The sequence below is a fragment of the Elephantulus edwardii genome, unplaced genomic scaffold, assembly GCF_000299155.1.
Source record: "Elephantulus edwardii isolate Elephantulus edwardi_28Jun2011 unplaced genomic scaffold, EleEdw1.0 scaffold00019, whole genome shotgun sequence".
In the NCBI taxonomy this organism is placed as follows: Eukaryota; Metazoa; Chordata; class Mammalia; order Macroscelidea; family Macroscelididae; genus Elephantulus; species Elephantulus edwardii.
This window is the reverse complement of record NW_006399769.1, coordinates 25,819,339-25,833,844: the sequence shown is the minus strand read 5'-3', so window position 1 is coordinate 25,833,844 and position 14,506 is coordinate 25,819,339. Positions and strand designations below refer to the sequence as shown.

The 14,506-nt window shown below is 40.3% G+C and overlaps 1 protein-coding gene across 1 annotated transcript in view; it reads left to right on the top strand.

Moving 5' to 3' along the window:
- Positions 1–14,506, top strand: part of RASGRP3 (RAS guanyl releasing protein 3 (calcium and DAG-regulated)) — a 67,217-nt gene that overhangs the window by 31,419 nt on the left and 21,292 nt on the right. Inside the window, exon 9 of the mRNA XM_006882398.1 lies at positions 7,500–7,577. Coding sequence (XP_006882460.1) covers positions 7,500–7,577 — 78 coding nt within the window. The remainder of the gene's footprint in view (positions 1–7,499; positions 7,578–14,506) is intronic.

Genomic DNA, 14,506 nt, shown 5'->3' with positions numbered 1-14,506 from the left:
TGTCAACAAACAAATGCATAGGGAAGCTGTGGTATATTCACACAAAGGAACACTATGCTGAATTGAAAAACAAGGAACTCATGAAATAGTATACAAAATGGGTGACCCTGGAGGACATTATGCTGAGTGAAATATCTCTGTTACAAAAGGACAAATACTATATTACACCACTGTTGTAAAACGGGACTGACATCAAGGTTGGGGGAAACTAAGAAAAGAGGGGATAAATAATGTATACTGCATTGAAACAGATGAGAACTGTTTAAAAAGGGTGTATGATTAGGTATTATTGTCATGACAGGAGTCCAGAACAAAGGCTGCATAGTGGAGTGGACTTGGGAGGTTGGGGGTGTATAACCATAAAAGAAGTTTTTTATTTCCTCCGATAAGACTACACAAATAGTATAAACCAGTGTTAAGTTCTCTGAGAGTGAGTATACTATCTTATCCCCAATGTACACATATAAAAATGTTTTAATTAAATGATGAATGAATGAACAAGATTAAGATAGTGCCCAGGATACAGGCTCAATGATTCACTTATCATCAAGTCACAATTTGAATACTTCTCCATAAACTATTAATCCTTGACCTTATAAGAAACGCATCTTTGAGGGACATTGAATGCATGTGAGACTGTCACGGGACAGCTAGCGAGAACTACCTGTACTTCCATGTTCGCTTGAGAGCATCTTGTTATTGCACCCGGCGTGGTTATTGCAGTTGCAGCTGTGGCATATAGACGTTAAGGACACGATCCCAACCATGACTGGCTAGCAAGCTGTTTCTATAGCATGTGATTTTAATCTCCTATTCAAGAGTATATTTACTGGGAGAAAGAGGAAATAAAAAAGTAACTTCTCTCCTAAAAAAAAAAAGAAGAAGAAGAAGGTGCCTGTAGTAAAAATAAATATGTGTAGGAAATAGGACAGCTCACTTTTTGGGAAAAGCCTGTGTGCCCAGAGGAGAGCAGCGAGAAGGCAATGGTTAGGAAAGCAGAGATGACAAGAGTGGCCCTGAGGGAGGCTTCACCCTAACAAAGCAGCACAGTGGCATCGCCTGCTGCACCAGCTAGAGATCCTCTAAGCAGAACCAGACAGATAGACGTTCTCGCTCATCTGATCTGCATAACAGTCCCAGGAGAGAGCTGGGAGTCACAGCTCCCACTTTTACAAATCAGGAGACCTCTGAAACTCTGATAAGCAAACATCTGAAGATCAACATATTTCCGTAATAGGATAGAATTGCTTTATTTCATTTGATATATAGGGTGACCCAGAGATATGCCATTTCTCTTGAAAGAGCATCTACTGACTTAGATGTGGCTCATGTGGAATTCTGGTCAGATGTTCCAGGACTGTTATCATGTAGTCTCCAGCTCATGCCTGTGTGAGTAATCTCTGCCCGTTTGGGACTTGTGTGAAGGAACTCTTGATAGCAAGGAATTCAAAACTCTGGAATCTCTTGGTTTGCTCCATTTCCATGACCTGCACAGTGCCAGACAGCAGTCTGGGCCTGGAGACGCAGAGGTAGGAAAGACAGTATGTCCCCCACTTTCAGGAAGTGTAGGGTTCAGCAGTCTTCCCTGGTGAAATATAAAAGAATGGCAGCCCCTGCCTGAAACAGATCTCTTTTAGTTGACCCATATGGAATCTTTTTTAAAAATACGTTATTCGTTACCAACATTTCAAAATTAAACAATTTTATATAAAACTTCAGATTTAGGACATTTCTTATCAAATGAGAACATAGATAGCTATTGAGTTTCAACACCAAATTGAAGTGGATTTTTCAGAGCTGAGTTGTAGCTGTCTCCTATCTTTTACAGACCACATCTCTCCCTCCTGCTTTCCTCACATGGTCCCACTGTGATCACAATTTTCTTATTATTGTAAAACTAGGAAGAAAGAGTTATTTTTTTAAAATCATTCGCTCTATCAAAATATCCCTTTTATGCATCCCATTTTGCTCTTTTATCTAATGTCCTGGCTCCTAAAAGCATTTGAGTTTGTGGCTAATTCCTCTCCCATAAAAATGTTGAGCCCGTGGAGCCAAGGGTAATTGCTGTTCAAGGAACAGTGAACACAATATCTCTTCTCTGTGAGCGGTGATTTCTGTGGTCTGAAATGATGCCTAAGGCAATTTTACAGGAAAACTTTTATTATGCTTCAAAAAAATAGTTCATGTGACAAAACCTAAGCAAAACAATGTATGACTTGATTTAATACATGCTTAGTTTAAATATTATTTTCAATAGCTAGAGCAGTGCCCAGTTTGTTCCCTGGTACCTATTAGATGTCCAATAAATATTTATTGAATGGACGAATGAATGATTCTATACTGAAATGATAGGATGCCAACTTTTCTTTCTTTTTTTTTAAAATTTAGGTTGTTTATTTTTTATTTCAATGAACATCTACACAACTTTTCTTTTTAAGGAATGAAACAAAAAAGAAATCCTGATGAGAACATGCTTTGTCTTTGTTTTCTCTTCACTCTATACCCATATACATTAAGATTTTTATCTTTAAGCCAAACATATTAAAGGAATTTTTATTTTAGATGATGGAGTGGTCAAAGAAATGTCACATGTAGAACCAGACATAACATTGTACTCTATAATAATATGCCACTGGGAGAAACTATGAAAAGAAGGGATAGATAGTAAAATTGCATTGGAACTGATGAAGAAAAGAACTGTTCAAAAGTAATATAGGTAGAAATATATATTTAGGCATTATTTGTATGACAAGAGTCCAGAATAAGAGGTGCATTGCAAAGTGGACTGGGGGTGGGGAAGGAGAAAACTATGCAACAATGAATAATTTTTTTAAAGTGAACTGGGGGGAGGGAAGGAAATGTGCAACAATGAATGAATAAAAATAAATTTTAAAAAATTAATATGCCACCAGTGCTCCCTCTAAAATAATAACACATTGCTGTTGGGTTGAACCCTACTCATAACTGATCCTCTACAAGTTTCCAAGGCTATGTATTACAAGGGAGGAGATTGTTACTCTTTCTCTTTCGGAGCTGGCCTTTGTGTTACCAGCACAACTGACTACACCACCTGAGCTCCCTTCTAAAATAATAATAACACAATGAGTGGCTATTTCCCCCTATAGATGAAGTGACGTGGTTCACCAGCTCTATTAACCTTGAAGGGACATGGGTAGGACTTGTCCTGGGACCTGTGCTGATGTAAATGCTGTTTTAAATAAGTGGAACATTCCCTTTAAGGCCCTGAAATTTCATTCTTGTCCTCCAAGCTCAGTCTAAGCCACGTCCTTCCTTATACTAACCTCTTCTCCTAGTTTTGTTTTGTTTTTAAATTGGAATCCAGTTCAAAAGTTCTTCCATGAATCTCCTTCATGGAGTTTCCTGATCACTTCAGTTCTCAGTAGTCCCTACAGTAGTAATAAATTGTAAATGAAGCTACAATAATAACAATAATGCCAACAAAACTATTTGGCATTTATTGAGATCTTATTGTGGGAAAAATCTGGTGTGAAGTAGTTTACAAGCATTATTTCATTGGATCCTTATAAAAATGTAATTCAGTATGTAATTCAACATATAGTGATTTTTATAATGATTCTCAATGATGCAGACACTAAACCTCAGAAGAAAGGACTCACTCAAGGTCACAGAGTTAGGCAGTAATAGGCTCAGCCTTTGAATCCAGGTGGGCATGACTCCCAAACCTTTGCCTTTGTGTTCTACTGCTCTGCTTCTTGGGATGATTCCTCTAGCACTTACTGTGGAGTGACCCTGGCAGCCTAGTCTACAGGAAGCTGCACTACTGACCTAATGGTGGCACCTCTCTGGTTGTTCGAGTCCACCAGTGGTTCACTCAGAGAAAAATGGACAATCTCCCTCCTTAGGATTTCCAGTCTCAGAAACCCAATGGAAGGTTTTCTATTAGTTAGTTCTAACTTAATGACAACAAGACAAACTGCTCTTGAGTAATTGCGTGTGTGTGTGTGTGTGTGTGTGTGTGTGTGTGTGTGTGTGTTCTGATTCGTTGTTGTTGTTGTTAAGTGTTGTGGAGTCAAGCAAGACTCATAATGATCCTAAGAACAAAAGACCTCAACCCTTTCCTGTAACTCTTGTTTCTCAACGTTCATAGAGTTTCCAGAGATATGTTGTTTAGGAGGTCGATACCACTCCTGCTTCCAAGCCTGTATTAATCTGGGAACTCCATCAAACACTGTCAACCATGGCACTGTAATTACTATGGCATTTGACACACCAATGGCACAAAATTTAGTATTACAGCAATCCCAAGTTACCTCAGTACAGCAAACTGACAGAGTAATGCTGTACCACTTAGGAGAATGTTCATTTCAAACACAATTAGAAACATGGAACGCTTCACGAATATGTGTTTCATCCTTGCACAGGGGCCATGCTAATTTTCTCTGTATAGTTCAAATTTTAATATATGTGCCAATTCTATTTACTTAAATAAATTATTAGCCTTTGAGAATGGCAGATAATCTACCATTCTGTGTCACCAGACCAAGCATAGTACCCTAAAAGAATATAAAACTAATACATTATTTCATTTCCATGCCTCTTTAATCAGGCCTCTAAGACAGTGATAAACCTTGGAGGATGACATTATTGTCTTTCCTTAAAATCCATTTCCATCATCAAGTGGATTCCTATTATATGGGAGACCCCATATGTGTCAGAGTAGAACTGTGAGCTGTGTTTTATTTTTCAATGGTCGATTTTTCTGAAGTAAGCCCTTGTGATTTGAACTGCCATTGTCTGTGACCAGCAGGGACTCTTTACAGTGTTGTTGATTACCATTGAGTCAATTTCAGCTGACGGTGACACCCTGTGTGCAGACCAGGCTGTGTCCCACATGGATGACCTTTTGGAAGCACGTCTCTGGGCCTGTCATCCTCTAACATTTCAGTTATAAATCAAATGTTTGACCATGTGCCATACCCAGGAACGTGGCATCTTGTATTTTAAGTCTTATTTCACTTCTTACCTGTAAACCTTAATGATCCTTTATCTAAGTGCGTGGCACTTTGGAGCTGTTCAAGAACTATCGTATAAGAATTTAGCTGAGGATCCTTAATCCTGATCACCATGTTGGAATTAGTCTTTTTCTTTTGTATTTCTTTGTCTATCTTATCATCCCTTCTTTTTTTTTCATTTTCTGCATTCAGTAGCGTTACTGGGTTGTTGTTGTTGTTATGTGCCATCGAGTCGCTTGCAACTCATAGCGACCCTATGTACAAGAGCTCTAAACACCCTTCTATCCTGCGCCAACCTAGCCATCCCAAATGCACTTATTGCCACCACTCCAGTCACAAAATTGATCCATCTCATCAAAGGTCTTCCTGTTCTTCGCTGCCCCTCCCCTATTCTGCCAAACATGATGTCCCTCTCCAAGGACCAGTCCCTCCTTGCAACATGCCCAAAGTATGTCATACGAAGCTTCAGAATCCTTGACTCCAAGGTGCATCCCGGCTTTACCTTCTCCAGGACAAACCTGTTTGTTCTCCTAGCAGTCCATGGTACATTTAATACTCTTCTCCAGCACCACGACTCAAAGGCATCAATTCTCTTTCTATCAATCCTATCCACTGTCCAACTCTCCGATGCATAGCATGTGATTACGAAGACTATAGCCTGGACCAGGTACACCTTAGTCTCCAGCCTGATGTCGTTGCTCTTCAGTACTCTTGAGAGGTTCCTCATAGCTGACTTTCTCAATGCAATGCATCTCCTGATTTCCTGGCTGCTGTTACCAAGAATGTTGACTGTGGAACCAAGTAAACTAAAACTGTTAACTATCTCAATCTCTTCACCATCCATAGTGATGCTGCCAATTGGCCCAGTGGTGGGAATCTTTGTTTTCTTGATGTTGAGCTTCAATCCATATAGGAGGCTGCAGTCCTTAACCTTCTGCAGCAGGTGCTTCAGGTCCTCCTCAGTTTCAGCAAGCAGGATTGTGTCATCTGCATAACACAGGTTGTTGATGACTCTTCCACCAATCCTGATGCCACATTCCTCCTCATACAGCCCAGCGTCTTGGATGATTTGTTCTGCATACAGAATGAAAAGGTATGGAGACAGAATACATCTCTGATGAACCCCCATCTTGATTTTGAACCATGTAATGTCTTCTTGCTCTGTTCTGATGACTGCCTCTTGGTCCAAGTATATATTTCTCATTAGCACAATCAAATGTTCTGGGAATCCCATTCTTCTCAGAGTCAGCCACAGCTTGTTGGGATCCACACAGTCAAAAGCCTTTGCATAGTCAATGAAGCACATATAGACATTCTTCTGGTATTCTTTGCTTTCTGCCAAGATCCATTGAACATTAGCTATAATATCCCTAGTACCAAGACCTCTTCTAAATCCAGCCTACACATCTGGCAGTTCTCTGTTGACATATTGTTCCAAACATTTTTGGATAATTTTCAGCAGAATCTCACTTGCATGTGTTACTAATGATATTGTTCGATAATTTCCACACTCCCTTGGATCACCTTTCTTTGAAATGGGAACAAATATCGATCTTTTCCAGTCAGTGGGCCAGCTGGCTGTTCTCCAGATTTCTTGGCACAACTTAGTGAGCACATCCAGGACAGTGTCTGTCTGTTTAAATATGTCAATTGGTATGCCGTCAACTCCTGGAGCATTGTTTTTTGCCAATTCCTTCAGAGCAATTTGAACTTCCTCCTTCATCACCATAGGCTCTTGTCCATATGTCTTTTCATGAAATTCTTCTGTGTCAGCCAATTCCTTCTGATACAGTGACTCTGTGTATTCCTTCCATCTTCTCTTGATACTTCCTGGATCATTTAACATTCTACCCAAAGTATCCTTAAGTATTGCCACCCATGGCTTGAATTTGTTTTTCATCTCCTTCAGCTTAAGAAACACTGAGCAAGTTGGGCCCTTTTGATTTTCTGACTCCAGCTCTCTGCACATTTCATTATAGTATCTTGCTTTGTTGTCCCAGGCTGCCTTTTGGAAGTTTCTATTTGATTTCTTGGTTTCTTCCTTTAGCTTTGGCTTCTCGGCACTTTAATGAAATATTCAGAGTCTCATCTGACATCCATCTTGGTTTTTTCTTCTTTTTCAGCCTTTGTAATGATCTTTTGCATTCTTCATGGATGATTTTCGTGATATCCACCCAGAGCTCATTTGATCTATACTCATTGGTGCTCAAGGCCTCAAAGATGTTCCTGAGATGGTTTTGAAATTTGAGTGGGATAGACTTAAGATCAAATTTTGGTTTCCGTGGATTTGATTTAATTTTCCTCAACTTCAGCTTGAATTTACATATGAGTAGTTGGTGGTCTGTTCCACAATCAGCACCTGGCCTGGTTTTCACTGCTGATATTGAGCTTCTCCACCGAGTCTTTCCACAAATGTAATCTGGGTATTGAAAAGAAATACAGAATTTTAATAGAAATCAGCAGTGTGAACAAATATGATTCAACATAATTATGCATTTTTTGCAGCTTTCTCTGGACCTCTACCACACTGAAGATGATATTTACAAACTGTCACTGGTGCTGGAGCCTAGGAACTCCAAGTCGGTAGGTATTATTTTCTCTGTAAAAATTGGAGTCAGATATTACTGTTTGTCATTTATAGTATTAGCCATTGCACTAGTGTTTCTTTGTTCAAAAAGTTAGATCAATTTTTAAAAAAAAATTCTTCTATTCCTTCTTTACTGGTAGAAAACAGCTGTCATATATCTGATCATTTGAGATTATTTCTTCACATCAGAGACTAACAAAAAAAATATGTCATTCCTAATTACTCTGTTTTCTTCATCTGCTGTTAGTTGTAATCTATGAGAATTTGTATGTATGAAAAACAACTGCTGTATTAGTATTGAAGATTATTTAAGCCTTCCTGTTGTTGTTATGTGCCAGCAAGCTGACTGTGACTCATAGTGACCCTGTGTACATTAGCTCTGAAACCTGCCTTATCCTGAGCCAATCTCATTGTCTCTGACAGACCTAATCCCATTATCCAATCACCAAGTCAATTAATCTCATCCTAGGTCTTCCTCTCCTGCACTATCTCTCCACCCTTCCAAGCATAATGTCCCTCTCCAAGGACTGGTCACTCCTTACAGCATGCCCAAAGTATGTCAGATGGAGCTTCAGAATCCTTGACCCCATGAAGCAGCCTGGTTTCACCCTGTCCATGACAGACCTGTTTGTTTCCTGGCAGTACAAGAGTTCAACACTCTTCTCCAGCACCACAACTCAAAGGCATAGATCCTTCTTCAGTCATCCTTAGGTATTGTTCAGTTCTCAGATGCATAGCAAGTAATTGTGAAGGCCATGGCCTGGATGAAGTGTACCTTAGTTTCCAGATTGGCATCGTTGTTCTTCAGTACTCTAAAGAGGTCTCTCATAGCAGACTTTCCTAATGCAATTTGTATTTTGATTTCCTGGATGTTGGTACTCATTGAGTATTCAAGAGTATTCATTGTGGAACCAAGCAAGCTGAAGTTATCAACAATGTCAATCTTTTTTCTCCATCTATCATGAAGCTGCCAATTGGCCCAGTGGTAAAAATCGTTGTTTTCTTGATGTTGAATTTCAATCCATATTGAAGACTATCCTCCTTGACCTTCTGTCTCATGTCCTCTTCAGTTTCATGAAGCAAGGTGTGTCATGTGTATAATGCAGGTTTTTGATGAGTTTTCCTCCAATCCTGATGCCTCATTCCTCCTTATAAAGTCCAGCCTCCCAAGTAATTCATTTTTCGTATAGACTGAAAAGGTATGGAGACACGATGCATCCTTGTTGCACACCTTTCCTGATCCTGAACCAAGCAGTGTTTCTTTGCAGAATTCTGATGACTATTTCCTGGTCCAAGTATAGGTTTTGCATGAGCACAATTAGGTGTTCTAGAATTCCCATTCTTCTCAAGGTTAGTCACAATTTGTTATACTAAAAATAAAATTAGAGATTTTTACTTTATACACCCTTACCCTTAATGATAATTCACTTTTTTTTTACTAAATCAACTCAGTTTTGAATGTATATATCATATTGTGTAATAGATGGCTGACTTTTAGTGAATAAAGATCATATAATGAGATTGAAAGGCTTAGCCAACCCTGAAAACTTTCAAGAAGTACCATATGATCAAGCATCAATGGTAATGAAGAAAGAAGTTCAAGTTGTAATGAAGCCACTGCCAAAGAATAAGACCTCAGGAATTGATGGGATACCAGTTGACATGTTTCAAATGACAGATGCATTCCCAGATGTTCTCACCAGTATATGCCAGGAAATTTGGAGGATAAATGACTGGCCGACTGACTGGAGGATACCCATATTTGTTTCCATTCCCAAGAAAGGTGATGCAACAGAATGTGGAACTTACTGAACAATATCATTAATAGCACATGCAAGCAAAATACTGTTGAAGATCATGAAAAAACAGGTAGGACAGTACATAGACAGAGAACTGCCAGAAGTTCAAGAGGGATTTAGAAAAGGCTATGGCACCAGGAATATCATTACTGATGTCAGACGGATCTTGGCAAAAGCAAAAAACACCAAAGAATGTCTATTTGTGTGTGCTTTATTGACTATGCAAAGGCATTTGACTGTGTGGAACATAACAATTTATGGCTAACATTGAGAAGAATAGGAATCCCAGGACTTAACTGTGCTTGTGCAAAACCTGTATCCAGAACAAAAAATAGTTGAACAAATGGTACATGGAAACATCGTATGGATTAAAATTAAGAAAAAATATGATGAGGGTTGTGTTCTTTTTCCATACTCATTCAATCTGTACGCTAAGTTAATTTTTCAAGAAGCTGAACTCTGTGGAGAAGACCGTGACATAAGGATTGGAAGAAGATTGATTCTTCAATAACCTTTGGTATGTGAGTGATACAACTTTGTTTGCTGAAAGTGGGGAGGACACTTGTTGAAGAAAATCAAACAATGCAGGGATCAATTGCATCTCAATGTCAAAAAAACAAAAATTCTCACCGCTGGATGAAAAATCAACAAACCACCACACCAGGATAAATTTTGAAATTTACAAGATGAGATTTTTTGTGTTGAAGAGGAAAAAAAAAGTCTGTTATTGTAAATTCCTTTCTTGAGTACAGTTTCCTTACATATCAATATCATGATAGGAGAAAAGACTGAAACTGTCAATGATTTCATCTTACTTGAATATACAATCAATACACTTGGTACCAGGAGTCATGAGACTCACTGCACTGGGAAAGTGTGCAGGCAGGGACCTCTTTGAATTATTGAGGAGCAATGATGTCATTGTAAGGACTGTTGTGTGTCTGATTCATGCTATGATCTTTTTCAATCACTTGCTATAAATCTGAAAGCTGGGTAGTGACTAAGGATGACAGAAGAAGAATTGATGCCTTTGAACTGTGGTGTTGGAGAAGAGTACTGAAAATAATTACACATGGCATCTGGGACTGTCAACAGAACAAGTAGATATGTCTTGGAAAAGGTGCAGCCAGTGTGCCCCTTGGAAGCATTTGTCTCACATGCTTTGTGCATGTTGTTAGGAGAGGTTAATCCTTGGAGGACATCATGCTTGGGCAGATGGAGAGGTGGCAAAGGAGAGGAAGATTCTCAACCAGGTATATTGACACAGTGACTGCAGCAATGGGCTTGGGGCTATCAGAGATTGTGAGGATGGCACAGGATAAGACAGTGTTCAGATCTGTGGCTCATAGGGTCATTATAAGTCATACTTGACTCTGTTGTTGTTGTTTGTTGTTATGTGCCTCGAGTCGCTTGCGACTCATAGCGACCATATGTACAACAGCTCTAAACTCTGCTCTGTCTTGTGCCAATCGCACTGTCTCTGACACTCCCATCCAGATTATCCCATTCACTGAATCAATCCACCTCATAGAGGGCCTTCCCCTCCTGCGCTGTCCCTCCACCCTCCCAAGCATGATGTCCCTCTCTAAGGACCGGTCTCTCCTCACAACATGTCCAAAGTATGTTAGACAGAGCCTCAGAATCCTTGCCTCCAAGGAGCCACCCAGTTTAACCCTCTCCAGGACAAATCTGTTTGTTTTCCTAGCAGTCCATGGTATTCTCAATACTCTTCTCCAGCACCACAGCTCAAAGGCATCAATTCTCCTTCTATCCTCCTTGGTCATTGTCCAACTCTGATGCATAACGAGTGATTGCAAAGACCATGGCCTGTATCAGACGTACCTTAGTCTCCAGAGAGACCCCATTGCTCTTCAGTACTTTGGAGAGGTCCCTAACAGCAGACTTTCCCACGGCAATGCGCCTTTTACTTTCCTGGCTGCTGGTGCCAAGACTGTTGACTGTGGAGCCAAGCAAACTAAAGCTGTGTACAATCTCAATCTCTTCACCATCCATCCTGATGCTGCCAATTGGTCCAGTGGTGAGAATCTTTGTCTTCTTGACATTGAGCCTCAATCCATATTGGAGGCTGCAGTCCTTGGCCCTCTGCAGCAGGTGCTTCAGGTCCTCTTCAGTTTCAGCAAGCAGGGTTGTGTCATCTGCATAACGCAGATTGTTGATAAATCGTCCACCAATCTTGACCCCACATTTCTCCTCATACTTGACTCTATGGCACCTAAAAACAACAACAATGAGACTGAAGAAAGTATGTTACTGGATGTACGTGCCCGTTTGTTGCACTAAGCGGACTATATTTCATACATATTTTGTGTGAATGGGAGGAAAATCAACAAACCACCACACTTGGATGAATTTTGAAATTTAGAAGAGATTTTTGTGTTGAAGAGGGAAAAAAGTCTATGTTATCTTAAATTCCTTTCTTGAGTACAGTTTCCTTACATATCTCTTGTACAGACTTCTTCTCTGTTAAACCCATTAGTACTTTGCCAATGACTACAGATCCTAAATATGTTTATCTAGTAATATCTACTCTGATTAAATCCTTGGAGATGAGAGGGACAGAATGAAGCTGAAATGGTGGGGACTATATCTGAGCCCAAATCAGTTGACCTAGTAGCATCTGTTCTTAAAATAGTAAATGTTATGGATCCATTAAGTTTTCCACACTCCAGGCCAGTCCCTCAGATGTCCATATACTGGTGACAGTGCAAAAGAGAGCCATGGGGTAAGATCTAACAGACTAGGAAAGGCAGGAAGTGGAACCAGGCAGGCTCTTCACAGCGTGCTCTCATTAACATTCTAGATATAAACAAAGTTTTGCAAACAGGAGATGTTTGAGTTCCTCGATCATTCCACATCTATACGATAAGCCTGACATGAATGTGTTATGCTGTAGTGTACAATAATGTACTTTCCTAACACCTTCCTCTGCCTAAAGCAGGCTTTCCTATCTGTTGTTGGATGTCTAGGAGAACATCACACTCATGTTATCTTAATAACATTATTAAGCGAAGTGGGATTCTAACTCAGACCTGTCTGTCATTAATACTGTTGTTGTTGTTATGTGCAGTCGAGTCGCCTGTGACTCATAGCGACCCTATGTACAACAGCCCTAAACTCTGCTCTGTCCTGTGCCAATCGCACTGTCTCTGACACTCCCATCCCAGTTATCCCAGTCACTGAATCAATCCACCTCATAGAGGGCCTTCCTCTCCTGCGCTGTCCCTCCACCCTCCCAAGCATGATGTCCCTCTCTAAGGACCGGTCTCTCCTCACAACATGTCCAAATTAAGTTAGACGGAGCCTCAGAATCCTTGCCTCCAAGGAGCCACCCGGTTTAACCTTCTCCAGGACAAATCTGTTTGTTTTCCTAGCAGTCCATGGTCTTTAATACTAGCACCATTTTTTACCACACGATGCTCTGCCATTTCCCCACCATCCCTTATAGCTTTTATTGATGTTGTGCGCTGTAGAGTCTGAACTGACCCGTAGCTGATCCTTTGGCGGGTTTACAGAAGCAGTTAATCACGTGGGAGGAGATTCCCCATCAGCAGCTAGTGGGGTGGCCTCAAACTATGTGCCTTCGGGATGGCCGCACAGCTTCTTGCCACTAGGCTACTAGTGTTCCTTTCCTTATTAACTTGTTGTTATGTGCCCTCAAGTCGAAACCAATGCATAGCTAACCCTCCAGCGGTTTTTCAGATGCAGTAAACTGCACAAGAGTTGACTACCCGTCTTTCTCCAGCTGAGAGGCCGGTGGATTTGAACGATATGACAGTGCAGCTCCTTATCACTAGGCCATAAGACCTCCCAGAATGGCCATATTAACGCACTTCTTGGTACCCTTAAAAACTGTATTTTAGCTTACCTTGAGGATAATGTTTTGCCAACTTTGGTGAGACTTCCCATCAAATACAGAGAAGTGGAGAATGAATGGTTGTTCCGATGGTGCCACTGTTCTAAAATGGGACTGACATCAGGGTTTGGGTGAGACTGAGAAAAACTGGATAAATTATGTATACAGCATTGAAACAGATGAGGGAGAGAACAGTTTAAAATCGATATATGATTGTGTGTTATGGTTATGACAAGAGTCTAGAAAGAAGGTTGCATAGTGGAGTGTACTGGGGTGGGGAGGATTGTATACCAATGAAAGAATTTTACTTTTCAAAAAGAAGAGCGAACTGCGGGGTGGGAGAGGGGTGGGCAGGAAGAAAAATGCAACAATGAATGAAAATCCAAAATCTCTGCAAACGTTCATTAAAATTAAAAGTTTTTTCAAAAGTACTTTCATAGCTCCACTGAGGGCTAAAAACCTGTGAATGAAAACCAAACTTCTCAGTCCTTTCTGTGTCTTCTATAAGAGACATATTATTCCTTTTTGTGTTTCATCTGTGACATCTACAGATAACTGGAGAATACCATCTTGTCAGGGGTAGATTGCTGGGAGCCTGTACCTTAAATATGGGAACAATGGGCTCTAGGAGGTCTGGTGGCTTATTGGGTAGGGAGCTGTACTGCCAACCCAAAGCCATGGATTCTCTGGTGAGTAGAATCCGACGGGCAATCTCCTCTTGTGGGCTTTACAGCTGGACAGTCAGCTGTAATCAGTGCAACTAGACTGCAATGTGTTGTTGAGATGATACTCTGATCCTGCAGAACTCACTTGGCTAGTTAGCCCTAGGGCTTCTTAAGCTTTGCCTTTCTATGTAGCACATGGAGCATCTCCGTGGTTTTCTTCCAGTAATGTTAAATCAAAAGAAACACTAAATAGTTCCACATACAGAATAGAATTTTAAAATAACATAAGCATTTTGTGCATTATAATAACATAAAGAATAATGTTATTAGGTAGCATGATAAATCTCTTTGTCATAGATATTGGGAGCTCTGATGGCACTCGATCAGAGCAGCAAAGTGCACTTCTAACCCAAAGACTGCATGTCTCCAGCAGTTCAAATCCAACAGCATCTCCTCGCAGAAAGATGGATAGTAGCCTCCAGTTTCAATCTATAGCCTCAGAAATTCCGTGGAGGGTGGCTGTGAGTCAGAACCAAGAACAACAGTGAGCTGAGTTGTACATAAAGATAAGAACTTAAAATATATTT